The 27,641-nt window shown below is 59.3% G+C and overlaps 1 protein-coding gene and 1 non-coding gene across 3 annotated transcripts; one reads left to right on the top strand and one right to left on the bottom strand.

Moving 5' to 3' along the window:
* Nucleotides 1–396: 396 nt before the first annotated feature.
* Nucleotides 397–27,252, top strand: FAM131C (family with sequence similarity 131 member C). Of its 2 annotated transcripts, XM_065927472.1 has the most exons (7): nucleotides 400–612; nucleotides 19,442–19,545; nucleotides 22,055–22,090; nucleotides 22,340–22,433; nucleotides 24,593–24,775; nucleotides 25,187–25,297; nucleotides 26,475–27,252. In XM_065927472.1, exons 1-7 carry the CDS (start codon nucleotides 591–593, stop codon nucleotides 26,717–26,719), a joined length of 795 nt encoding a protein of 264 aa, XP_065783544.1. In that variant the 5' UTR covers nucleotides 400–590; the 3' UTR covers nucleotides 26,720–27,252. The 2 variants fall into 2 exon arrangements, with proteins under 2 accessions (XP_065783545.1, XP_065783544.1); XM_065927473.1 differs by lacking the exon at nucleotides 22,055–22,090 and having other exon boundaries at nucleotides 397–612.
* TRNAG-UCC (transfer RNA glycine (anticodon UCC)) lies at nucleotides 9,154–9,226 on the bottom strand. Its single transcript has one exon. It is a non-coding gene; the product is annotated as a tRNA-Gly (tRNA).
* Nucleotides 27,253–27,641: the final 389 nt, after the last annotated feature.

Raw genomic sequence — 27,641 nt, 5'->3', positions numbered from 1 at the left:
GGGTAGGCATGTGAGAGGTTGAGTGTGAGTGATTAGAGGGGCCCGGGTCACCCGCCCTCAGGCGCCGGAGGCGACCGCAGGCCGTGACCTTGACCTGCCGGTTCACCATCCCTTCCGTCTACATGCCCGGCCTGGCCCATCAACCCCCAGTGAGGGGCTGACGGGCAAAAGTCGGCGTCCCTGGGCAAGGCGTGTGAGCACCTCGTTTCTCCCCTGCAAAGCGGTTCACTGCCCACCCTGCGCGCCGCACCGCTGCCGGACGCTGGAGCCTCCCCGCCCCCGCCGCCCTTCCCTGCCCTTCACCCCGCGCCCTGGCGGCCCGAGGGCCGGGGATCCGACCTCCCGCTCCGCCTCCGCGCTCAGCGCCGCCCCCGCCGCGGCCACCGGTGCGCGGACCACGGGTGCTCGGGCCCCGCCCGCGCTGACCGCGGCGGGGCGGCGCCAGGCGAGCGGGCGGTGCGATCCAGACGCCCGGGCAGCGGCGGGAGCCGCGGGCCCGACCCATCCCTGCTCGTCCGCGTCGGCGCCGCGCGTGGGCCCCGCGCCAGTGGAGACATGAGCGCCCGGCGGCCCGGCCCCGCGGCCCCGTGATGGGCTCCTGCGTGTCGCGAGGTGAGGGGGCCCTGGCCGTGCCTGGGGGACGGGGGCCCGCGCCGGGGTCGCGCGCAGTCCCTCGACCGCTCGAGGAGCCTGGGTGGGGGTGGGGGAACCACGCGCCCTTGCGGGCGGCCGCACCCCTCCGGCGCCTGGGGAGACACGGTGCCCCGCCTGCATCCACACCCCACCAGGCGGCGGAAGCGGGGTCGCTCCCTTCCCGGCGGCGGCCGCACATCCCTGCCTGGGGCGGGGCACACGGAGCGTCTGCGCGCCCCGGCCTCTCCGGAGGGACTCGGGGCACTCGCGGCGCAAGCCGACCCCCGTTCCCACGACCCCCGAGACACAGGGCCCACCGCTGTCCGCGTACCTCGCTCCCTGTCTTCAGAGTGCCTGAACCCACCCGCGGCAGGGTTAAGGGGATGAAGAGCGTCTGAAGAAGGCCCCCCAACCCCCCGCCCCGACCCCTGCAGGCGCCTCACCCCACCCCAGCCCGGTCAGCGGACAGGCGGGGACAGGAGGGGACAGACGGCCGGGCCCCTAGGAAGCCGCGGCCTGTGTCTCCGCCCGGCTCTCTGCTGCTGCCCGCTGGTGCCTGACCCCTGGCTGTCGCCAGGGAGGAACCAGGGAGCCCCCGGGAGCCGCCCTGGGGGCGCGGTGTGGGGGCAGGGAAGGGGTGGGCAGGTGTTGGAGGCTGTGCAGGGTCACTTCACCCCACAGCGGGAGCAGCTGGGCTCAGGTGAGGGGGCACAGACCCTGGCTCCCTCTCTGCGGTGTGAAGCCAAACCCACTGACCCCAGGCATGGCCTTGGGGGGCTGCCGCCTCACCCCGCACCCCAGCTCTTAGGTGTGGAGGGGTCACCAGGTCTTGGGAAGGGGCTGGGCCAGCTCCAGGGGACCCACCCCGGGAGAAGGGGGGAAAGGGCGCCGCCCCGCCTGGTCCTCTGATGCCTGAGGGCTCTGCTCACCAGGCCACCTGGGGGTTCTGGAGGCAAGTGGCTCAGGATGTCTCAGGAGAGTGGGATCGTGGGTGGGAGGTGGGCTGTGTGAGGCTCTTGCATTTATTCATTCATTAAACTGATGTCAGCCTGACACTTATGTGTGCCAGCCACTGTGTACATGCTGGGCGCCCAGAGGCACTGAGCCCAGCACAGCGTCTGCCCTGAGGCCGCCAGCCGGGCCAGAGGGGAAGGCACTGTTAAGAGAAGAGAGGACTCAAGTTTCTTCAGAACCAGCAGGCCCTTGGTGTGTCTCCAGAAACCCGGAAGGCTGGGCAGGCTCCTGGTGTTGGGGTCCTGGTGTTCCCTTTCCTGTGACTCTCCCGCACACTCGACTGTCCTGTGCCAGCCGCTGGAGGTCCAGCACACCAGGGTGCTGCTGTCAGGGCCGGGCCGGGGCTCGGGTCCTCTGACGCCCCCGTACCTGGTGCTGGGACCCTCTGCCATGCCCTCTGTGTGAGCTCACCCTGAGGCTCCACCCTTCCTGCAGAGGCTCGGGCTCCTCGTTGTGTATTCTGACCTTGTGCCGTCCTGAGGGGGTCTGCCCACTCCCAGTGCCAACATGCCCGCAGGCACAGAGGGGCACAGAGAGGGTGAGCCCGCTTGGTTCTGGGGGTCTGAACCCCTGAGTGGAGGCCACCTGCCCCTCTAGAGGTCACTGCTCCTCCCAGCGTGCGCAGGGCTCGCCAGCTGCTGGTGGGCACGTTCCAGGCACAGCTCGCCAGGCGGGGTCTGCACTACACAGCCCGCATTTCACAGACAGGGAGACAGAGTCTGGGGCTGCTTGGTTAAGAAAGAGCAGAAGCGAGGCTTGACCGCAGTTATGCCGGCTTCGGAACCTGTGCCCTTGTCCTCTGTACCACACAGCCAGCCGTGGGACCCAGGACTGGCCTGCCTGCTCCTCTCCAGTCCGAGGCTTCCAAGAGCCTCTGAGTCTCCACATGCTAAGCTGCTCCGTCGTGTCTGACTCTGTGCAACCCTACGGGCTGTAGTCCTCCAGGCTCCTCTGTCCACGGGATTCTCCAGGCAGGAACACTGGACTGAGTTGCCATGCCCTCCTCCAGGGGATCTTCCCGACCCAGGAATTGAATCCATGTCTCTTAACGTCTTCTGCATTGGCAGGCGGGTTCTTTACCGCTGGCGCCGCCTGGGAAGCCCTGGGAGTCTCCACACCCGCATCAGTTGCTAACAACAGCCCCGTACTCCACGTGCCCAACTCAGCAGCCCGAAGCCAGGCCAGAGACTGCATCCTGCTGCTGACCATGCCCATCCCAGAGCCCGCACGCGGCTGGAACTCCCCCGCCAAACCCCATGTTTCAGGCTGCACGTGAGACAGCCACCCCACCCAGCCCTGGGCAGCAGTTAGCTCCCTCAAGCCAGGCCTGAGAGGGTAGGAGTGTGACTTTGGAGCTGGCCAGCCTGCTCTGCGACCTCAGCAAGTTACTTAACCTTGTGTATATATCTCGGTGTTCTCATCTCTAAAATGGGAATAATACTGCCATGGATGTCTTAGGGGTACTGAAAGTGATAGTCGCTCTGTCATGTCCAACTCTTTGCGACTCCATGGACTGTAGCCCACCAGGCTATTCTGTCCATGGAGTTCTCCAGGCACAAATACTGGAGTGGGTTGCCAATCCTTTCTCCAGGGGACCTTTCCAACTCAGGGATCGAGCCCAGGCCTCCTGCATTACAGGCGGCTTCTTTACCAGCTGAGCCACCAGGGACACTGGGAGGGGATTAAGTGACTTAATCATGTAAAGCACTCAGACCACTACTTTGCATGTGGCAATCCCGCGAAGTGTTAGCTGTCTCTTTAGTTTTTGATTTTTATTACTATGCTTCTGTGCAGACAGCTAATCCAGACCCTCTTGGCTGGGAGAGGGGAAGCTGCAGGGGCTTTGAGCACCATCCTGCCTTGTAGGAAGAGACACATGTGAGCAGCCGAGGATTTGGGGAAAGTGACTGGGCCCAGATGGAGGCACCAAACACCTTTCCCCAGAGCTGTTTTGTGTTGTCTTGAGTGCTTATCCTGAGCTGACTGAGGCATCACTCTCCTGACCTTGTTAGACCCCATTCAACTCTAAAAGGGGGGCATAGGGCTCAGAGATGGCAAGGGTCTTGGCTGAGGTCACACGGGCAGGATCCAGAGAGGCAGGATTTGAGTCCAGGACTGCATGATCTTGGAGCCTGAGCATAGAAACCCTGCCTTTTGCTTTCTCGTGTCCCCACTTGGAGAGGGGTACGAGCATGTGGCCCGTGCTTGAGACATTCAGCTCTCTGGAAAAACGCCAGTGTTAGCATTTGGTTTGCTTTTGCTGCCACCTGCGGTGACAGTCTGTACAGAGCAATCTGTGTCTGTCCGCCTCTCTGCAGCTCCAGGTCTCTCCATGCCCATCTCCTGCCCCTGGGGCTGAAACCCTCTGCCTGCCCCTTCCTGCCTCAGCCCACTCCTCCAGACCACCCGTCACCCTCCTGGCCCCACCCTGGGTCCAGCGCCCTGGGAGCTTGAGTTGTGAGACTGAGGAGTTCCTTCTGGAGGGTCAAGCACCTGATGATGCCTGGGAGGGGCTGCAAGCTCTAAGGGGGCCACCCAGAGCACCCCCAGCATGCCCAGCACTCTGACCCCCGACTGTGACCCCCATCCCCCCGACTGTGACCCCCTCCCCCCTGACTGTGACCCCCCCTCCCCACTGACTGTGACCCCCTCCCCAGCACCCCCAGTGCTCTGACCCCTGACTGTGACCCCCATCCCCCCACCCCCAGCACTCTGACCCCTGACTCTGACCCCCCATCCCCCCACCCCCAGCACTCTGACCCCTGACTCTGACCCCCCATCCCCCCTGACTGTGACCCCCCTCCCCCCACCCCCAGCACTCTGACCCCTGACTCTGACCCCCCATCCCCCCTGACTGTGACCCCCTCCCCAGCACCCCCAGTGCTCTGACCCCTGACTGTGACCCCCCATCGCCCCTGACTGGTACCCCCCTCCCCAGCACCCCCAGTGCTCTGACCCCTGACTGTGACCCCTCCATCCCCCTGATTGTGACCCCCCATCCCCAGCACCCCCAGTGCTCTGACCCTTGACTGTGACCCCTCCATCTCCCCTGACTATGACCCCCATCCCCCCACCCCCAGTGCTCTGACCCCTGACTGTGACCCCTCCATCCCCCCTGACTGTGACCCCCCTCCCCCCACCCCCAGCACTCTGACCCCTGACTCTGACCCCCCATCCCCCCTGACTGTGACCCCCTCCCCAGCACCCCCAGTGCTCTGACCCCTGACTGTGACCCCCCATCGCCCCTGACTGGTACCCCCCTCCCCAGCACCCCCAGTGCTCTGACCCCTGACTGTGACCCCTCCATCCCCCTGATTGTGACCCCCCATCCCCAGCACCCCCAGTGCTCTGACCCTTGACTGTGACCCCTCCATCTCCCCTGACTATGACCCCCATCCCCCCACCCCCAGTGCTCTGACCCCTGACTGTGACCCCTCCATCCCCCTGACTGTGACCCCCCATCCCCAGCACCCCCAGTGCTCTGACCCCTGACTGTGACCCCTCCATCCCCCTGACTGTGACCCCCCATCCCCAGCACCCCCAGTGCTCTGACCCCTGACTGTGACCCCTCCATCCCCCTGACTGTGACCCCCCATCCCCAGCACCCCCAGTGCTCTGACCCTTGACTGTGACCCCTCCATCCCCCTGATTGTGACCCCCCATCCCCAGCACCCCCAGTTCTCTGACCCTTGACTGTGACCCCTCCGTCTCCCCTGACTATGACCCCCATCCCCCCACCCCCAGTGCTCTGACCCCCAACTGTGACCCCCATCCCCCCGACTGTGACCCCCTCCCCCCTGACTGTGACCCCCCCTCCCCACTGACTGTGACCCCCTCCCCAGCACCCCCAGTGCTCTGACCCCTGACTGTGACCCCCATCCCCCCACCCCCAGCACTCTGACCCCTGACTCTGACCCCCCATCCCCCCACCCCCAGCACTCTGACCCCTGACTCTGACCCCCCATCCCCCCACCCCCAGCACTCTGACCCCTGACTCTGACCCCCCATCCCCCCTGACTGTGACCCCCCTCCCCCCACCCCCAGCACTCTGACCCCTGACTCTGACCCCCCATCCCCCCTGACTGTGACCCCCTCCCCAGCACCCCCAGTGCTCTGACCCCTGACTGTGACCCCCCATCGCCCCTGACTGGTACCCCCCTCCCCAGCACCCCCAGTGCTCTGACCCCTGACTGTGACCCCTCCATCCCCCTGATTGTGACCCCCCATCCCCAGCACCCCCAGTGCTCTGACCCTTGACTGTGACCCCTCCATCTCCCCTGACTATGACCCCCATCCCCCCACCCCCAGTGCTCTGACCCCTGACTGTGACCCCTCCATCCCCCTGACTGTGACCCCCCATCCCCAGCACCCCCAGTGCTCTGACCCCTGACTGTGACCCCTCCATCCCCCTGACTGTGACCCCCCATCCCCAGCACCCCCAGTGCTCTGACCCCTGACTGTGACCCCTCCATCCCCCTGACTGTGACCCCCCATCCCCAGCACCCCCAGTGCTCTGACCCTTGACTGTGACCCCTCCATCCCCCTGATTGTGACCCCCCATCCCCAGCACCCCCAGTGCTCTGACCCTTGACTGTGACCCCTCCGTCTCCCCTGACTATGACCCCCATCTCCCCACCCCCAGTGCTCTGACCCCCGACTGTGACCCCCATCCCCCCGACTGTGACCCCCTCCCCCCTGACTGTGACCCCCCCTCCCCACTGACTGTGACCCCCTCCCCAGCACCCCCAGTGCTCTGACCCCTGACTGTGACCCCCATCCCCCCACCCCCAGCACTCTGACCCCTGACTCTGACCCCCCATCCCCCCACCCCCAGCACTCTGACCCCTGACTCTGACCCCCCATCCCCCCACCCCCAGCACTCTGACCCCTGACTCTGACCCCCCATCCCCCCTGACTGTGACCCCCCTCCCCCCACCCCCAGCACTCTGACCCCTGACTCTGACCCCCCATCCCCCCTGACTGTGACCCCCTCCCCAGCACCCCCAGTGCTCTGACCCCTGACTGTGACCCCCCATCGCCCCTGACTGGTACCCCCCTCCCCAGCACCCCCAGTGCTCTGACCCCTGACTGTGACCCCTCCATCCCCCTGATTGTGACCCCCCATCCCCAGCACCCCCAGTGCTCTGACCCTTGACTGTGACCCCTCCATCTCCCCTGACTATGACCCCCATCCCCCCACCCCCAGTGCTCTGACCCCTGACTGTGACCCCTCCATCCCCCCTGACTGTGACCCCCCTCCCCCCACCCCCAGCACTCTGACCCCTGACTCTGACCCCCCATCCCCCCTGACTGTGACCCCCTCCCCAGCACCCCCAGTGCTCTGACCCCTGACTGTGACCCCCCATCGCCCCTGACTGGTACCCCCCTCCCCAGCACCCCCAGTGCTCTGACCCCTGACTGTGACCCCTCCATCCCCCTGATTGTGACCCCCCATCCCCAGCACCCCCAGTGCTCTGACCCTTGACTGTGACCCCTCCATCTCCCCTGACTATGACCCCCATCCCCCCACCCCCAGTGCTCTGACCCCTGACTGTGACCCCTCCATCCCCCTGACTGTGACCCCCCATCCCCAGCACCCCCAGTGCTCTGACCCCTGACTGTGACCCCTCCATCCCCCTGACTGTGACCCCCCATCCCCAGCACCCCCAGTGCTCTGACCCCTGACTGTGACCCCTCCATCCCCCTGACTGTGACCCTCCATCCCCAGCACCCCCAGTGCTCTGACCCTTGACTGTGACCCCTCCATCCCCCTGATTGTGACCCCCCATCCCCAGCACCCCCAGTGCTCTGACCCTTGACTGTGACCCCTCCGTCTCCCCTGACTATGACCCCCATCCCCCCACCCCCAGTGCTCTGACCCCTGACTGTGACCCCTCCATCCCCCTGACTTTGACCCCCCTCCCCAGCACCCCCAGTGCTCTGACCCCTGACTGTGACCCCTCCATCCCCCTGATTGTGACCCCCATCCCCAGCACCCCCAGTGCTCTGACCCTTGACTGTGACCCCTCCATCTCCCCTGACTATGACCCCCATCCCCTCACCCCCAGTGCTCTGACCCCTGACTGTGACCCCTCCATCCCCCCGACTATGACCCCCATCCCCTCACCCCCAGTGCTCTGACCCCTGACTGTAACCCCCCCATCCCCCCACCCCCAGTGCTCTGACCCCTGACTGTGACCCCTCCATCCCCCTGATTGTGACCCCCCATCCCCAGCACCCCCAGTGCTCTGACCCCTGACTGTGACCCCTCCATCCCCCCGACTATGACCCCCATCCCCTCACCCCCAGTGCTCTGACCCCTGACTGTGACCCCTCCATCCCCCTGATTGTGACCCCCCCATCCCCAGCACCCCCAGTGCTCTGACCCCTGACTGTGACCCCTCCATCCCCCTGATTGTGAACCCCCCATCCTCCCACCCCCAGTGCTCTGACCCCTGACTGTGACCCCCCATCCCCCCACCCCCAGTGCTCTGACCCCTGACTGTGACCCCCATCCCCCCACCCCCAGTGCTCTGACCCCTGACTGTGACCCCCCATCCCCCCACCCCCAGTGCTCTGACCCCTGACTGTGACCCCCCATCCCCCCACCCCCAGTGCTCTGACCCCTGACTGTGACCCCCATCCCCCCACCCCCAGTGCTCTGACCCCTGACTGTGACCCCCATCCCCCCACCCCCAGTGCTCTGACCCCTGACTGTGACCCCCATCCCCCCTGACTGTGACCCCCCCTCCCCCCACCCCCGGTGCTCTGACCCCTGACTGTGACCCCCCATCCCCCCTGACTGTGACCCCCCCCCCCACCCCCAGTGCTCTGACCCCTGACTGTGACCCCCCACCCCCAGCACCCCAGGCACGTCTCACCATGGCCCGGCAGAGCCGGTGAGCAGAGTCCCTCTTGGCACCGTGGGGAGACTGAGGGAGCGGGGCTGGCCGTGTCCTTTGGAAGCTCGAGTCTGAGCCGGGAGACACCGCCTTGTCCTTGCGGTTTTGTCTCGTGGGGGAGGCAGGACACACACACTTGGAAAAGCGGCCTGAGGACCCTCTCAGGAGATCAACACTGGTCAGCGGTCAGAGCACAAGCTCTGGAGTCTCAGACTGGCCCAGGTTTGAGCCTCATTTCTGCCACTTACGAGTAGGTGACCTTAACCTCTCTGAGCCTCACTTTCCCCATGTGTAAAATGGGTGTGAGTGAGTGAGTGAAGTAGGTCAGTCATGTCTGACTCTTTGCGACCCCATGGACTGTAGCCCACCTGACTCCTCTGTCCATGGAATTTTCCAGGCAAGAATGCTGGAGTGGGTTGCTATGCCCTCCTCCAGGAGATATTCCTGACCCAGGGACTGAACGCAGGTCTCCCACATTGTAGGCACACGCTTTACCATCCGAGCCACCAGGGAAGTCAAAATGGGCATAGTGGTGCCTAATTTGCAGAGCTGTTGTTTCTCTCTCTGTCTCTGTCTTTTGGCCACCTGGCTTGCAGGATCTTAGTTCTCTGACCAGGGATTGAACCTGGGCCCCCAGCAGTGGAAGCACTGAGTCCTAACCTCTGGACCATCAGGGAATTCCCTGCAGAGTTGTTGTTAAGATAAAATGGGAGATAATGGATGGCAAGGCCTAGCAGAGGAGGTGGTCAGTCAACAGTGAAAGCAAATCACTGTACGCTAGACCATGCCCAGTAGGGCTGCTGGTAAGGTAACGGCCTAGTGCAGCTGAGGCTGATCTAGGCAGGCTGCCTGGAGGAGGAGAGGCTGGATCAGGGTGTTCAGAGAAGTTGGGCTCTTGTCGCGCAGGCACACCAGCCCAGGGAGTGAGGGCTGGGATTCTTGCCCAGGGCAGGCCCGTGGGGGGGAAGGCCGTGCCCACTGTGTTGTCTCCAGGGCAGGGCTGGAGCCTGGCGGCCGGCCATGGCCGTGGTCCATCCCGTGCACTCAGCCCTGGGGCCCCGAGATGCTTGGGGGAGGCCCAAGACGGTCCGGGGGGGTGTCATGAGAGGCTTCAGGCTTTGGCTGCGTCTCAGATCCTGTGTGTTTTCGAGAGAAGCCTCACCGTCTCTGGGCCGCTGAGAGGGAGCAGGGTTAAGCCTGGGACCCGCGTCCCCCCCAGGCCATGGGGCAGATGGCAGGCACTGACTGATGGCTGGGGGCACGGGCCGCCAAGGGCCAGCTCAGGGGCTGGAAGGCAGAGAGCGGACTCCGGGGGGTTGCATGGCGGCCTCACCTCAGGCACGAGTGGAGAGGAGCAGTGTGGGAACTTTCCCACAAGAGGGTGGAAGATCGGAAGCAGCTGCCTGGAACGGCAGGGGGCGTCCTGGGTGCGCTGAGCAGTTCTGGGGGAAGCAGGGGGTGGGGGGATGGAAGGAGAGGAGGCACCCCCCTTCAGGGCCTGGAGGCCCCCATGCTGCCACGGCGGCCCGGGCCTGTTCTGTGCCCGGCCTGTGGTGGAGGGGCAGTCAGAGAAGGGACCTCAGGCCCTGGGTTCAGGGGAGTGGGCTGTGGACTGGGAAAGAGCGGGTGCCCCACAGCTCCCATGGGGGGGAAGGCGCCTCCAGGAGCGCAGACTGGGGGTCTCCGCGGGCTGTCCCCCAGCCCCCACCCGCGTGAAACGCTGTGTTTTTCCAGTTGCCTGTGGTGACGTGGCCGCCGGTCCCAGCTGGGTGAAGCCTGTAATTTCACCCTGGGAGGGTTCATTACTGACGTCTCTATGGCAACCAGCCTATGACATCACAGGGCCAGAGTCCTCAGGGGGAGAAGGCAGCTTTAGCAGAAGCATCTGCACCTCTCCTGAGCTGGGGGGCAGGAAAGCTGAGAGGGGGGCTGGGTGCAGGAGTCCAGGTCTGCACCACGTCGACAAATGGCCTTGTCTGAGTCCCATCTCCTCCAGGCTTCAGCGTCACCTGCCAGCTCCCCTCATTCCTGCTCTGTGGTTGCAGTTTCCAAATAGCTTCCGGTGACAGGTGGGGGCCTGGAGGGAGCCCTGCACCCTCGGGAGTTCCTGGGGCAGCTGGTAGCCAGCATCACCTGGCCTGCACCTTGGAGGCCCCGGCTTGTGGGTGCGGGAACCCTCAGAGGGCAACTTTCAAACTTTTTTGACTGAACCCGTAAGAATAAATGTATCTTGTATCAGGACATACACATAGAAAATTCTTACTGTGCACACATGTGTGTCTTTCCAATTCAAAAGAGGCTTCATGAAATAAGACTTAAACTGATTGTATAGTGGGTTCTCATATTTTCTGTTCTACCCCATTCTGTTTCATTCTTTTAAAATACAATCTAGGAAATTGCTTGCTTGACCCACTGAAGGTTTTCCCCTCGCCCCCCGCCTGGTTTGAACATCAACTCTGAAGGGCCTGGAGCATGGCCTCTGTACACTGAACAGCCTGAAGCCCAGTGAGGGGCAGGATTTGCCCAGGGTCACGCGGCCAGAGCTGAGGGTAAGGAGCGCAGTGTGTTGCACGCTCCGGGTGCACCCGGCTCTGCCCTCACGGTCCTGTACTGCCCTCACTGCTCCTAGTTCCCGGAACGCTGAGCTCTGGATCCAAGGGCTGCAGCTTAACCTGACCCCACTTCCCTTTTCTCCAGTCCCTGCCCCAGACAGTCTCACTGAACTGCCCCGACCTGCCGGCCCGGAACACCGTTCGGGCAGATCACAGAACCCTCTCACCTCTTTTGGACACAAGTCTAGTCCATCCAGTTTGAATGACAGCTTTCCTCTACCGTCCCATCTGACCCTCCCCTCATCCCCCATGGCTGAGGCTTGTTGTTGTTCCATTGCTAAATTGTATCCGACTCTTTTTGACCCCATGAATTGCAGCACGCCAGGCCACCCTGTCCTTCACTATCTCCCATAGTTTGCTCAAACTCATGTCCATTGAGTTGGTGATGCCATCCAACCATCTCATCCTCTGTCGTCACCTTCTCCTCCTGCCTTCAGTCTTTCCCAGCATGAGGGTCTTTTCCAGTGAGTCGGCTCTTTGCATCAGTTGGCCAAAGAACTGGAGTTTCAGCTTCAGCATCAGTCCTTCCAGTGAATATTCAAGGTTGATATCCTTTAGGATTGACTGGTTTGATCTCTTTGCAGTCCAAGGGACCCTCAAGAATCTTCTCCAACAGCACAGTTGGAAAGCATCAGTTCTTCAGCGCTCAGCTGGCCGCACCCAAAGGTCATGGTCTGCTCTTTGCTCTGCTGGCCTCTCTCTCCTTTGGGTCCCATTCTCCTGTGGCATGCTGGAGTTCAGCACAAAAAACTTGAGAAAAAATGGGGCAGAGACCATTTTGTATTTTTACCTATCTGGAGCTCTAACAGTCTCCCTTGGCTACCCCTGGCTCACTGGTGACTCCTCTATGTAGTTGGCACCCAAATGTTCATTCCTTCATTCTTACATCAAATATTTAACGAGCACCTACTGTGTGCCAGACATGCCGGAATGTGAAGTCAAATGGGCCTTAGGAAGCATCACTATGAACAAAGCTAGTGGAGGTGATGGAATTCCAGCTGAGCTATTTCAAATCCTGAAAGATGATGTTGTGAAAGTGCTGCACTCAATATGCCAGCAAATTTGGAAAACTCAGCAGTGGCCACAGGACTGGAAAAGGTCAGTTTTCATTCCAATCCCAAAGAAAGGCAATGCCAAAGAATGCTGAAACTACTGCACAATTGCACTCATCTCACACGCTAGTAAAGTAATGCTTAAAATTCTCCAAGCCAGGCTTCAACAATACATGATCTGTGAACTTCCAGATGTTCAAGCTGGTTTTGGAAAAGGCAGAGGAACCAGAGATCAAATTGCCAACATCCACTGGATCATCGAAAAAGCAAGAGAGTTCCAGAAAAACATCTACTTCTGCTTTATTGACTATGCAAAAGCCTTCGACTGTGTGGATCACAATAACCTGTGGTAAATTCTGAAAGAGATGGTAGTACCAGACCACCTGACCTGCCTCCCGAGAAATCTGTATGCAGGTCAGGAAGCAACAGTTATAATTGGACATGGAGCAACAGACTGGTTCCAAATAGGAAAAGGAGTATATCAAGGCTGTATATTGTCACCCTGCTTATTTAACTTATATGCAGAGTACATCATGAGAAATGCTGGGCTGGAGGAAGCACAAGCTGGAATTAAGATTCCCAGGAGAAATATCAGTAACTTCAGACATGCAGATGACACCACCCTTATGGTAGAAAGTGAAGAACTAAAGAGACTCTTGATGAAAGTGAAAGAGGAGAGTGAAAAAGTTGACTTAAAGCTCAACATTCAGAAAACTAAGATCATGGCATTCGGTCCCATCACTTCATGGCAAATAGATGGGGAAACAGTGGAAACAGTGGCTGACTATTTTTTTGGGCTCCAGAATCACTGCAGATGGTGATTGCAGCCATAAAGTTAAAAGATGCCTACTCCTTGGAAGGAAAGTTATGACCAATTTAGACAGCATATTAAAAAGCAGAGACATTACTTTGCCGACAAAGGTCCATCTGGTCAAGGCTATGGTTTTTCCAGTGGTCATGTATGGATGTGAGAGTTGAACTATGAAGAGGGCTGAGCACCGAAGAATTGATGCTTTTGAACAGTGGTTTTGTAGAAGACTCTTGAGAGTCCCTTGGACTGCAAGGAGATCCAACCAGTCCATCCTAAAGGATATCAGTCCTGGGTGTTCATTGGAAGGACTGATTTTGAAGTTGAAGCTCCAATACTTTGGCTACCTGATGCGAAGAGCTGACTCATTTGAAAAGATCCTGATGCTGGGAAAGATTGAGAGTAGGAGGAGAAGGGGACGACAGAGGATGAGATGGTTGGATGGCATCACCAACTCAATGGACATGGGTTTGGGCGGACTCCAGGAGCTAGTGATGGACAGGCAGGCCTGGCGTGCTGCGGTTCATGGGGGTTGCAAAGAGTTGGACACGACTGAGTGACTGAACTGAGCTGACTGTGCCAGGCCCTGGGCAGGTGCTAGGGCCATCATGGCAAGTTAAACAGACAGAGTCCCAGCCCTCCAGAGTGCGTGTTCTAGGGGGAAACCATGAACAAGGAAACAGACACATGCTTTGTGGAGTGATGGGTGTAAAACAGGGTGAGGGGCTAGAGAGGGGCGGTGTCCTGTTAAATGAGATGGTGGGGAGGCCTCACTGAGGTTTTACCATCTGAGCAGAGACGTGGGCAGAGTGAGGCGTGAACCGTGTTTGGGGTGAGAGAGTCCCAGATGGAGGAAAGAGCGGCCGGCACACCAGATGAGATGGTTGGATGGCATCACCAACTCAATGGACATGAGTTTGAGCAAGCTCTGGGAGATAATGAAGGGCAGGGAAGCCTGGCGTGCTGTAGTCCACGGGGTCGCAGAGAGTCAGACACGACTGGGCGGCTGAACAACGAGTCAAAAGTGGGTTGACGGCTGGGCAGCAGAGCTGGTTTCAGCCGCTTTGAAGAGGGCGTCCGCTCCCCCAACCCCACGTCCACCCTCTGAGTGGCTTTCTTCAAAAGTAGGGCCCTCAAAACCTCCTGGGTCTCAGTTTTGGATCCGAGTAGACAGTTCCCGAGGAACGAGAACCCTTTCCCTCAGTTGCCTGTTTTACAGATACGAAAGTGGAGGCTAGGAGAGGTGAAGTCACTTGTTTAGGGCCCAGAGGAATGAAGGGCGGACTTGGGAGCCTGAGCCAGCTGTCTTCAGAGCAGTTCCTTGGGAGCCAACCCTGAAACTGGGATTTGGATGCGACCGGAATGTGAAGGGAACCTTCCAGAGGAAACCATTGCAGAAGTGGAGAGAGCGGGGTGGAGGAGATGCAGCCAGGAGAGGATGTCCGTGGTCCTGCAGGGGGTGGTCTCAGCCTGATCCCACCTGGGACTCTGGGATGAGAGTGAAGTTCAGAGTGTCCCACCTGAAATACAGTAGCTGGGGCCCTGCCCCTCCAGTCACGGGCGAGGCCTGCTCCACTGGGAGCAGCATGGCTTCTCGGCTAGTTTCAGCCCAGTTTCCCTTGGACAGCCATCTAAGAAGAGCCTCAGGGTTTGCCTGGTGGAAGCCCAGCCTGCGGGGTGGGGACTGTGGGCGACAGAAGCAGACGGGGGTCCACGGGGGTCTGGGGGGCTGGGTGGAGCGCCCACAGCCTCCTCTGCCCACTTCCCCTCCTTGTAAGCCCCCATCTCTGAGTCTCCAGTTCTGCCCACTCGCCTCCGCCCAGCCCTGCCTTTGGCGTTGCCTGGTGCCCCCCCCCCCCCCACCCCACCTCCAGCGTCAGACCCTCCCTGGCCTCCGCCTCCTCCAGGAAGCCCCGTCTGTGTCCACGCCATCGGTTCGTCTGCTTCTGTCCAGGTGGCCCCCAGCCGGAAAGGGTGACGGGAGCCAATGCCCAGGGCAGGACGGTGGAGGCCGGGACGAGCATCCTGCAGAGGCTCCCCTCCCATCATCGCCCCAGACCGCTCCTTCCAGACTCCGCAGCTTGGCGCAAGCCCCGCCCACCTCCCTCCTCCCTCCCCACCATCCCTGCGCCCACCTAAACCGTCCACCTCCAGACACCCCCTCCTGGCCACCTGCCCCCTCACTGCTCCCACGCAGCCCCCAGACCCCGCCGGAAGTCATCACAGTTCCTGTGCTTGAGGCGCCTCGGCATCAGACCCGCAGGGTTCCGGTCCTGACTGCCCGGGGCCATGTGCCGGGGGCTGTGAACCCCCACCTGCCCTGGGTTTCCTCACCTGCCAGGCTGACCGCGGAGCCCTCCCTCTAGGTCAGGTGAGGACTCTGCCGTCCCGCTGGGACCGGAGCGTGTAGAGAACTGCAGATTGCGGGTGCTGCCATTCCCACCGCTCAGCCTTGGGTTTGAGTGAGGGCCTTTGGGGGGCTTCCTGCGTGTAACTGTGAGCTCCCTGAGGGCAGGGACAGCTGATCCCATCTCGGTCCCCAGGTGCCTGCACAGTGTAGACATCCAGGAGATGAATGCTTAGTGGCTGAAGGAATAAATGGCTGCATGGGTGAATGAATGAATGATCAGTCTACAGATCTTCATGTAACCAGGCTTTTCTAGATACCCAGACCTCAGCTCTGAGCAGCTCTCAGAGCTTGGGAGTTCTGGGTTAATAGTCTGTCTCACTTACTAGAATGTCAGCTACACGAGGGCAGAGAAATCATCTCTCTCTCTCTCTTTTTTGGATCATGCTGCACAACATATGGGATTTTAGTTCCCCAGACAGGGATCAAACCCTTGCAGTGGAAGTGCAGAGTCTTAACCACTGGACCACCAGTGAAAGAAAGTAAAAGTGTTAGTTTCTTAGTTGTGTCCAATTCTTTGTGACCCCGTGCACTGTAGCCCACCAGGCTCCTCAGCCCATGGAATTCTCCAGGCAAGAATACTGGAGTGGGTAGCCATTCCCTTCTCCAGGGGATCTTCCTGACCTCAGGATCGAACTCAGGTCTCCCGCATTGCGGGTAGATTCTTCACCATCTGAGCCACCGGGGAAGCCCAGGCTTCACCGCTGTGTCCCTAGTACTCAGAACAGTGGGTGGTGCATAGTAGTTGCTAAGCTAATACCTTTCGGGGAATGGAAGAGTAAGTAAACACATTAATCGAATGAATGTTAAGTGTTCCCTGTCATCCTGGGGGGCTGGAGGATTCCTCTTTAAGTTAGAGCAAGGATTCAGTCCAGCAGTTCTAGTTGCTTGGCTCAAGGTGTTCAGTCCCTCAGCAACGACTGTGACCCTAGTGTGTGGTAGGCCCTGATAATTCGTCAGTGGTGGGCCGATCCCTGCCCTCCCACACACAAGTACTTGTACCAGGCATCCTGTGCTGGATGCTGTCACAAAGGTAGAAGCCATCCCCCAGGTGTTTACAGGCACCTACTAAGTGCAGGTGCTGTGGACGCAGAGCCCCAAGCAGAGCCGCCGTGGTCCCCACCCTCGTGGTGTTCACACCCGTCGTGGGGAGAGAGGCTGGACACTTAAATAAATACAGATATTGGGGTGGTGATGGGGGGTGACTGGGGGCCGGCATGGAAACAGGGAGGTGGCCAGGACGGTATCTCTTGAGCTGAGCGCTGGATGATGAGGTTCAGGAGGATCTGGGGAATGAGTTCCAGGCACAGCTGGGAGGGGGGCAGCAAGGACGAAGAGCAGGCCTGGCTGTTTGAGGAGCAGCACGGAGCGGAGTGCCGAGGACAGTGAGCGCGGGTGCGGGGGAGCTGACAGCCCCCAGGCTGGGGCTGCGGCTGGCTCTGTTCCTGAAGGTGATGGGAGCGGAGTGCCGAGGACAGTGAGCGCGGGTGCGGGGGGCTGACAGCCCCCAGGCTGGGGCTGCAGCTGGCTCTGTTCCTGAAGGTGATGGGAGCAGAGTGCCGAGGACAGTGAGCGCGGGTGCGGGGGGCTGACGGCCCCCAGGCTGGGGCTGTGGCTGGCTCTGTTCCTGAAGGTGATGGGAGCGGAGTGCGGAGGACAGTGAGCGCGGGTGCGGGGGGGCTGACGGCCCCCAGGCTGGGGCTGCGGCTGGCTCTGTTCCTGAAGGTGATGGGAGCAGAGTTCCGAGGACAGTGAGCGCGGGTGCGGGGGGGCTGACGGCCCCCAGGCTGGGGCTGTGGCTGGCTCTGTTCCTGAAGGTGATGGGAGCAGAGTGCGGAGAACAGTGAGCGCGGGTGCGGGGGGGCTGACAGCCCCCAGGCTGGGGCTGCAGCTGTCTCTGTTCCTGAAGGTGATGGGAGCAGAGTGCCGAGGACAGTGAGCACGGGTGCGGGGGGGCTGACGGCCCCCAGGCTGGGGCTGTGGCTGGCTCTGTTCCTGAAGGTGACGGGAGGGAGGGAGCCGGGCAGACGGAGACAGCCTGGGTGGGCCCTGATGTCCCTGTGCTGCTGGTGCAGAGTGGATGGCCCAGCAGGGGAGGGAGGAGGCTCCTGGTGGAGAAGGTGAGGGCTCTCACGGCTCTCACGGGGCAAAGCGGGCAAAGCGGGAGCAGAAGTGCTGATGGAGAGGGCTAAATCTGGAGTGGAGGTCAGAGAGAGGGCCAGGGGGACTTGCTGGTTGATTGGATGGGGTTGGTGGGAAGAGTTGGGGAAGCAGGACTCTGAGAAAGCGCCTGGGTGTTTCTTTGGTGGGTGGACCATTGCATCATCTTCTAAAACAGGGAGGAAAGGAAGATGGACTCTGGTTTGCAAGTTCCGTTTTGCCTGGTTTGCTTCAGATGCCTAGTGGGCAACCAGGTCGGGAGCTGGAAATTCAGTCAGGAGCTCCAGCAAAGAGTCGGGGCTGGAGGCATAAATGTGGGTGTCAGCTGCAGGGGTGAGACCTCCTGGGAGAGGGGAGAAGGGAGGTGAGAAGGGGCCCGGGACAAGTGGTGGGTTGGCTCTGGGGCTGAGCAGAGGAGGAGGAGAAGCGGCCGTGGAGGTGGGGGGTCAGGAGAGGATGTGGCTGGAGAGGGGGGGCACCCTCGTGCCTGCTGCGGGGCCTCCAAGGATGGGCCGGAGGATCACTCTGAGCTTTCTGGCCACTTGCCAAGGGCTGTCTCAAGGAAGGCTGGTTGGAACCGGTGCAGGAGAACAGGAGAAGATGGGGAATAGAGGCTGGATACAGCTCTAAGTTGGGGGCAGAGGAGTGAGCAAGGAGTGGAGGGAGCAGGGGTCGGGAGAAGGTCTTCCAAGGGTGGAGAGGCTTGGGTTGCCAGGACGGGAGGGGCTGGGGCCGGCCCAGTGGTGAGGGGACCCCATGGCAGGAGACAGGAGAAGCAATGCCGGCAAGAGTGCCTGAGCCCAGAGGTATCACAGCCACACCTATGGGCCGACTCTGGGGAGAGAAACACAGACAACACGGGAAAGAGAGAGCACAGAGCCCCGGTGGAGCGGCTGGGCTTGGACTTGGGGGGACAGTTCTTCCTTTGTCACAAGAGGGAAAGCAGACGGTGTGGCGTGTGGGCGGGGCAGTGGTTTGAGGTGGAGAGAGTGGGTGATCGATACCTGCCGAGGGCTCCCGGATTGCACTGAGAGCCAGAGAGCAGCCAGCACTAGGGTGCTGGGACCAGCAGGGGTGTCAGTGTGAACGTTTGAGAAGGAAAGAGGATGAAGTGGTCAACCTCACAGGATGCAAACTCGCAGGAATCAGAGACACATAGAGGGATCCCTGGGTAGACCGGTGGGCACCAATTTAACTTGACGCCCATGACTTTCCCCGGCAGCCAGTAGCTCTGAGGGTCCCTACAAAGTGGGTGGAGGGTTAGGCCAAAACAGGGTTAAGAGAAGTGAGTCAAGGGCATCTGCAAAGGAGAGCTTTAAAGATATGCCAAGGAGTCTTAGCTGGGCCAGGAGGGAACTGGGGACATGAGTGTCTTACAAAAGACAGGTGAACAAACGGATTGGAGGTCTCCGTGAGGTCAAGGAATCGCTGGAGTGTGAGGACTAGAGTTAGTCAAAATGGAGTAACAAGGACAGGGCAGGCAAATCCCACTGGTGGGATCTGGCTGGACTCCTCACCTGCTGCGGGGCTGACTCTGTTTTCTTTTTTAAAATTTTATTTATTTGGCTGCATTGGGTCTCACTTGCGGCACGCAGGATCTTTCGCTGAACTGCGCCGGCTTAGTTACTCCATGGTGTGTGGAATCTTAGTTCTGCTACCAGGGATTGAACCCACCTCCCCTGCATGGCAATGCAGATTCTTAACCACTGCACCACCAGGGAAGTCCCTGAGTCTGTTTCCGACAAAATGATGTAATAATAAAGTAATGCCATCTCTCAGAACCGGCTTGAATGGACTTCATACTCAACAGAGCTCTGGGCTTGTCTAAGTTCCTCGTATCTTCCTTTTTGCAGATTTGCTCACAAGTGCCCACAAGGACTGCCCCCTGCCCCAGGGCACGGCCCCCCTGAACCCAGACTTGCCCTCCATTATGGCTCCAGATCATGTCACTGGCAAGGTAACTGGTCGTGCTTCGTCCCCCTGGTTCCTGGGCTGTGCCCTGGAAGCAGAAACCGTTTCAGCCTCCTATCCCTGCCAGGCCTGGCTCCTTTCTGCAGGGTCAGGGCCGCCCAGGGTTGTATTCAGCTGGATGAAGCTCTGAATGGAGCGGGGCATCCAGACACTGAACCTGCTCTATATAGAAAAGAGTCCTATCCTGAAGGGCCTCCCACCCAGAGTCACTCAGTCCTGCAGATAAGATGTTCTGTTATGAGCCCATGACTCCTCGGCCACCTGCGCTGCCGGCTGGGGTGTAAAGGAATGGAATTCTCAGTTCAGACAGATCAGGCCGATCTCGCTAGGGGCCTCAAATCTGCTGCGTAATTTTCACCTTTGCCCCAGAAGCTGTGGCCTGAACTGACAAGTTGATATATATATATATCACAAGTATATATATATGATATGTATATCATACACAAGTGTATATGTATATACACACACACAAACACACACACACACATGATTCCCAAGTGGCGCTAGTGATAAAGAACCTGCTTGCCAATACAAGTAGACGTAAGAGACGTGAGTTTGATCCCTGGGTCTGGAAGATACCCTGGAGAAGGGCATGGCAACCCACTCCAATATTCTTGCCCAGAGAGTCCCATAGACAGAGGAGCCTGTCGGGCTACAGCCCATAGGGTCGCAAAGAGTCGGACACGACGGAAGCTACTTAGCACGAAATTATGTTGTTTAATCTGCAAGTCATGTCTGACTGTTTTTGACACCATGGACCATAGCCTGCCAGGCGCCTCCATCCATGGGATTTCCCAGGCAAGAATACTGGGGTGGGTTGCCATGCTGTCCTTCAGGGGACCTTTGTGACCCAGTGATTGAGCTCGCATCTCCTGCATTGGCAGACAGATGCTTTAGCACTGAGCTACCTGGGAAGCTCAGTGGTAAAGAACTGGTATGTGTGTGTGTCTATATATGTATGTATATATGTGTGTGTGTGTATATGTATGTGTATATATGTGTGTGTGTGTGTATATATGTATGTATATATATATGTGTGTGTCTATATATGTATGTGTATATTTATGTATGTGTGTCTGTATATGTATGTGTGTATATATATGTGTGTGTCTATATATGTATGTATATATATGTGTGTGTGTCTATATATGTATGTGTGTATATATATATGTGTGTGTGTGTCTATGTACGTATGTGTGTATATATGTGTGTGTGTGTGTGTCTATATATGTATGTGTGTCTATATATGTGTGTGTGTCTATATATGTATGTGTGTATATACGTGTGTGTCTATATATATGTGTGTGTGTATATCTGTATGTGTGTATATATATATGTGTGTGTCTATATATGTATGTGTGTGTATATATGTGTGTGTGTGTGTTTATGTATGTATGTGTGTATATATATGTGTGTGTGTCTATGTATGTATGTGTGCATATATATGTGTGTGTCTATATATGTATGTGTATATTTATGTATGTGTATGTGTATATATGTGTGTGTGTGTCTGTATATGTATGTGTGTATATATATGTGTGTGTGTCTATATATGTATGTATGTGTGTGTGTGTATATGTATGTTTATATGTGTGTGTGTGTGTATATATGTATGTATATATATGTGTGTGTCTATGTATATATGTGTGTGTCTATATATGTATATGTGTGTGTATATATATGTGTGTGTGTGTCTATATATGTGTGTGTACATATGTGTGTGTGTATATGTGTGTGTATATATATATGTGTGTGTATATATGTATGTGTATATATATGTGTGTGTATATGTATGTGTGCATATATGTGTGTGTCTATATATGTATGTATATATGTGTGTGTGTATATGTATGTGTATATGTGTGTGTGTATATATGTATGTATATATATACGTGTGTGTCTATATATGTATGTGTGTATGTATATGTGTAACATACATGTACATACATATATGTATATATGTGTATGTATATATGTATGTATATATATGTGTGTGTGTATATATATGTGTGTATATATGTATGTGTGTATATATATATGTATGTGTATGTATATATAGAGAGAGAGAGTGAGAGAGAGAGCGCGCGCCCACACCACGGGCTCAGTCTCGTGCCCGGCACTTTGCTGACCTTATGCCGTTTATGCTTCAGCACAGCCTGTGAGATGCATGGCACATCCTGTCTTAGAGAGGCCCAGACTAAGGTTCTGGGATGTTACGTGACTAGTCCAAGGATGTCCAGGCAGCAATGGCAGAGTCAGAGTCTGAGCCCAGGCCTGCTTGCTCCCCCACACCTGCTGCCTCTCCCGGCAGAGCCATGGTCACCCCTCACCCACCCGCTTCTCTCTCTGCATGCCAGGGGACAGCAGGGCATGACCCAGGAGCAGGCAGACGCCGACTCAGTCAGGGAGCACCACTCCCGGGGCTGCAGGATCCGTGCTGTCTGCTGGCACAGGGTGCCAGGCCCCGCCTGTTCCTCTTTCTCCTCTTGTTGTAGGACAGACAGATGGATTTCTGTTGGGATCCTTGGCAGGTCAGTGCACTCACCCCTCCCCCAGGCTAGCCAGCCCCAGCTGAGACCATGGGCCCTCTCTCCTGGGCCCAGGTGGGCACATAGCGCTGCCAGCCCTGCGGGGGGTCTGATGGACACAGGGCTGGGGAGGGTCCTGTGGGGGTTGGCAGGACTTCCCAGGACCTGGGGAGGGTGGGTCGTGGAGTGGGAGGAGTGGGGAGTCATCTTGTGGGTCTGCCCACCCTGCTCACCCCCCTCCCCTTCCTACAGAGGTGCTTCCAGACCACCAACGGCTACCTGTCCGACTCCAGGTCCTGCTCCAGCACCTACAACGTGGCAGCCCTGGCCACCTCGTCCCTCGTGGGTGAGCTCCGGCTCGTCCTCCTGCCCCGCCCACCTGCACAGTGCCCCGTAGCCACTGCCGGTGGGAAGGTCAGAGCGGAATCGCAGCTGGAAGGACTTCAGCCCTGCTGGACGCACGAGTTTCTAAAGGCCAGGCTCCATGCGGGGCTCTGCAGGGCTTGGGGTTCCTGCCCCCGGGGTATAGTTGCTGGGCTCTCCTGAAGTTCTGAGGGGCTCCCCCGACTTCTCGGGTGTCTCCCTGGTCGTATTCCTGCCTCTCTGCAGCAGATGAAATCAGCCAACTTGTGACGGGTTCCCTAGAAGCAGAGCTGAGAGGGGAATTGTGCTGGGGATATACCGAGGGCTTGTTCGTGAAGGAAGCCTGCAGGGAGCGAGGGGAGCAGGTCAGGGCAGGGGCGGGGCTCGCAGAGGGCTGCGTGCAGGTCTCTCCCAGCCTGACCCACAGAACCCGTGGTGCTCTGAGGCCGTGGCTGATTTTACACGGCTCCTCCATCCGTCAGTGTCGGCTGCCACTCGGGAGGACTCCCAGCTTCCAGGCCTCTCTGGGTGGCGCGGCTGAGGGCAGGGCTCCCGAGGGAGCAGATGTGCGCACAGGTGTGCCCTGGCGCCTGGAGCAGCAGGGTGTAGTCGCCCTGGCGTGGCCTTCCAGGCTCTGCTCAGCCGGCTCTGCTCAGAGGCTGCTACGTCCTTGATCGCTCGCAGCCCCCCAGAAGCTGCCCCCCATTTTCTCCACCCAAAACCCCTTCCCTCTACCTCACCTGCCCCTCGGGGGCCACTGAACCACCCCCTCCAGAAACCACCTCCGGTTGCCAGCGCTCCCCAACCTGGGGGCCTCCATCTTCTTTCCGACCTTCATCTCTCCCATTCTCCCAGAGTTTTGTTTCAGCTTCCTTCACTGATGCCTTTCTTCCTTCCTTCCTTTCTTTTTTTTTTTCCTAAAGCAAATCAACATTAGCTTTTTTTGAATTATTATTTTTAAATATCTGTCTATTTGGCTGTGCCAGTTCTTAGTTGTGGCATGAGGAAGCTCAGCTGTTGCATGTGGGATCTAGTTCCCTGATCGGGGATCGAACCTGAGTCCCTGCCTTCGGAACGTGGAGTCTTAGCCACTGGTCCACCAGGGAAGTCACCTTTATTTCTTAAATATTGCTTTTCCTCATGTCCTGCTTTCTGGGACCAGTGATCCGCAGATTTGTTCTCAGCCTGGGTTTGAGGAAATGCTGGGGATCGTCCTTGACAGCGTTTTGTCCATCATCCAGTGAGTCTGCTGCCAAGAGCCCCCCCAGGCCCTGCCCCCCATCTCCCCACCCTGTCCTGTCCCTCTCTGGCCCGTTCAGTGGCCCCTAATGCCCACTCTTGGCCCTCGTCCTCCAGTGAGGACATTCTTCCTCAACGGCAGGCCCGCCCTCTTGCCGTAAGGAGAGGGGTGGTCTGCCCCAGTCTGGACCTTGTTGGGCTTCCCAGGCTCTTCCGCCACCCTGCTCCCAGTGTTGCCCCGTGCCTTGCCCCCTGGTAGTCCTGGATCCACACCTGACCTTCTATGTCTTCAGTCTCTTCTCATCTCTGAACTAGCCTCCAGCCTTGCCTCTTTTTATCCAATCCAAACTGCCTTCAAAGCCTGCCTCCAGCCCACCTCTTCCAGGAAGCCTTCCCTGCCTGCTACAGGTCCCACCCTCGGCAGAGCAGGCAGTGTCCCAGGCACAGGAGACACTGTCCCCAAGCTTGTTAGCTGCTGGAGGAAGGGACAGCTGGTGGGTCTGGAAGGATCCACGAGTGAATCTCCTTGAGCAAACGGGTGTGAACTTGGTCAGAAGGGAGCAAGGGGTGTGGCAGGTCTGGAGAAGAAGGGCCAGGTGGGCGGAAGCACTGCCTGGGAGCAGGATGTTGGGAGGGCGTGGGGCCTGCAGGTGGGTGGGGAACGTCTGTGCAAGGGGACTCGGGGTGTGGGAGGGTGTGGGCAGGCGGGGTGTGGACGCAGCATTGACCGGGTATGAGGAGCTGGGTGGGTATGAGCATTGCGGGGTGGGACTCTGAGTACCCGGGCTCTGGAGGGACGTGAGGACCAGCTGGAGGTTCTGGGAGGGCTGGGCTCTTGGGGGTGGGGCCACCGAGCTGAGCCTTGGGTCAGATCCCTGGCTCAGCCGCCCTCAATCCCCGCAGGGGTGGTGCAGAGCATCAAGGACCACATCACAAAGCCCACGGCCATGGCCCGCGGCCGTGTGGCCCACCTCATCGAGTGGAAGGGCTGGAGCGCCCAGCGGGCTGGCTGGGAGCTGCCCCCAGCGGACGACGAGCATTACTGCCGCCTCCCGGACGAGCTGCGTGAGGCCCGCTTTGCTGCAGGTCAGCGGGGGCGGGGGCGGGGGACGACTGTCCGGGTCTGGCCCTGAGAGGCCCCGGGGTCCCCCCCGTGCGCTGTCGGGGTTCTTCTTCAGTCGTGTTCAGTTCTTATGGACTGTAGCCCGCCAGGCTCCTCTATGGGATTCTCCAGGCAAGGATACTGAGTGGGTTGCCATTTCCTCCTCCAGGGGATCTTTCTGACCCAGGGTTTCAACCTGTGTCTCTTACGTCTCCTGCATTGGCAGGCGGGTTCTTTACCACTGGTCTGGGCAGGGAAATACAGTGCTGAGTGTTGGGGGCATTGATGGGAACTCCGATCCCCTGGACCACGGATGGGCAGCCTCGAGAACCAGCATGTGGTGCCTGCCCACCCGCACCCTCTGTGCCCCCGCTGAGCTGGGTCAATGCCCACAGGGGTTGCCGAGCAGTTTGCCATCACGGAGGCCACACTGAGCGCCTGGTCCTCGCTGGACGACGGAGAGCTACGCCCGGAGAGCAGCCCCCTGGACGTGCTCCAGCTCCAGGGTACGGCCTGGGGGCCGGGGTGGGGTGCCGCAGGGCCGGCGTGCAGGCCTGCTCTGCTGCCTGTGCCCTGGGACCTCAGAGAAGCCCCCCCAACCCTCAGCCTTAGTTTTTCTTCGTCTGAAAAATGGGGCTGGTGATCCTTGCCCTGCCCATTTCCCCTGGAGCACCATGAGCATAAAGGAGAGAAACACAGATAGAGAGAGAGGGGGGTGATAGATTAGATGATAAATAGGTGACAGATAACGTGAATCAAGTGCTCACTGTGCTAAGTGTTTTACATGTGTTATTTCAACTTATCCTATGACACTCTGAGAACTAGAGCTGTTATTATCTCCATTTTACAAATAAGGGAAACTGAGGCATCAGGAGACTTGCCTCAGACACTTCCCTGGTGGTTAAAACTCTGCGTTTTCACTATAGGGGACACGGGTTTGATCCCTGGTCAGGGAACTAAGGTCCTGCACGCTGCACAGCGCGGCCCAAAGGAGACTGGCTCAGACTGTGCTGTGTGCTAATCGCTCAGTCATGTCCGACTCTCAGCGACCCTGTGGACTGTACCCCTCCAGGCTCCTCTGTCCATGGGATTCTCTAGGCAAGAGTACTGGAGTGGGTTGCCATTTCCTCCTCCAAGGGATCTTCTCGACCCAGGGATCGGACCCAGGTCTCCCACACTTCAGGCAGTTCTTTACCAGCTGAGCCACCAGGGAAGCCTCAGATTACACACGCTGGAGGCATCCAGATCTGAACCTCACCTCAGACACCATCAGTCACCTGTGTAGATACCCCAGTTGCCCCTGAGGGCTTCAGGGAGCCTGGGTCCCGGGTGGAGCTCGCAGACCCACTGTGGCTCCTCCTCCTGACATGAGCGAAGGGAGGGGCGGAGGCCTGGGGAGAGCCCTGGTCCGCCCAGTTCTCAGAGCACAGAGGGATGTGAGGCCAGCAGGCTGGCTCGAGTCTGCCGTTAACCATTCTGCTCACTGCTACCACCATGCCATCACCCAGGGAGAACAGACTCAGTGAGCTTCAGTGACATGACCAAGGCCACAGCTTGGCGCTGATAAAGCAGGATTTGGAAGCAGGTCCTCTGCCGCTTGCCCCTGCCTCCTACCCAAGAGAGGGCGAGGGGCAGGGTCTTTCCAGCTTCAACCTCACCCCCCGCCCCCCGTTGCTTTTGCAGACCTGGGGAGCATCTACCTCCAGGATAGCCTTCTGAGTGTCCGCTCGCAGGACGACAGTCTTCTGGCCTTCTCCTCCCCCGACAGCTGGCCCTCCCCTGACGAGCCCCCCAGCCCCGCAAGGCAGCTCTGGCCACGGCTCCCGGGGGCCCTGGGGCCCGAGGAGGGGGCCGGCCTGCAGGGCCCCCTGCGCTCCGTGGACGGCGACCCGCCCTCCGAGGAGGAGGACGAGGTGTTCTACAACTGAGGTGGGCCGGGCCGCTCCCGCTGTGGCCCGGTGGGCAGCCCAGAGCCATCAGGACTCCGGACGCTGGGTGGGCGTTTCATGATCCCTCGGGGCAGGCGTGGGGTGGGGCGGCGCTCCTGTGGACACTCCGTGCCTCCCGGACCTCCTCCGCCTCCCCCGTGGGAGCTGTGATCCCCTCCGCCTCTCCACCTGGCTCAGGAGGGCGCCTTCCCCTCAGGGTGTCTGCCACAGGCAGGCTCGAGGACTCTCAGCAAACATCCGGGCAGACTGCCCAGAGGAGCCGACAGCCACAGACGAGGGTGGGGACCCTGCTCAGCCCCAGGCTCAGCCCTCTGCCCGTGCTCCAGCCCCATCAGAGGCGGCGGCTCCTTGGGGCGCTGACCCCTGCTCCTCAGCGCTCTTCACAGGGACTGTCTCTCGAGGTGTCTGCCGGCCCCTCACTGTCTGGACCTGCTCCCCGGGGCCCTGCTTCCCCTCCTTGCACCCCCTCTACCTGCAGGAAGGTTCTCGGCAGACATTAAAGTGGTGGATCCTCCCTGAATGACCTTGGCCTGGTCTCTGCAGGGGACGCGTGTCCTTGGGCTCCCGGCTCGCGGGAGAGGGCCCCGACCCCTCAACACACAGACCACCGGTCACCCTGCTGCTGGTGGCCCAGATGGTCCCCATGGATGAGGCTTAAGGCTCTGTGGACTCTAGGGAGCCCCATATGGGGAGCCCACTTTGTCAGCCCAGGCTCAGCCAAGGAGGAGGCTGAGGCTGGAGTGGAGGTAACTGGATCACAGGGTCATGGTACCCCTGAGGACAGGCATCATAAGACCCAGTGGGAACCCCCTCTACCCCATAGCTCCCTGCCAGGAAGGGGGCACAAGGAGTGGGGGGCCCAGGGTCCAGGCCTGCAATGTCCACACGGCCCCCGAGGGGC

Source organism: Muntiacus reevesi, chromosome 3, assembly GCF_963930625.1.
Source record: "Muntiacus reevesi chromosome 3, mMunRee1.1, whole genome shotgun sequence".
Classification (NCBI taxonomy): Eukaryota; Metazoa; Chordata; class Mammalia; order Artiodactyla; family Cervidae; genus Muntiacus; species Muntiacus reevesi.
This window is presented reverse-complemented; position numbering and strand designations above follow the sequence as displayed.

Excerpts from the sequence above, each read along its gene's own strand:
- FAM131C (XM_065927472.1), top strand. The coding sequence starts at position 591 with ATGGGCTCCTGCGTGTCGCGAG. Across the intron at positions 613-19,441 it reads GGGCTCCTGCGTGTCGCGAG|ATTTGCTCACAAGTGCCCAC; the intron begins GTGAGGGGGCCC and ends TCCTTTTTGCAG. Across the intron at positions 22,434-24,592 it reads GGCCACCTCGTCCCTCGTGG|GGGTGGTGCAGAGCATCAAG; the intron begins GTGAGCTCCGGC and ends CAATCCCCGCAG.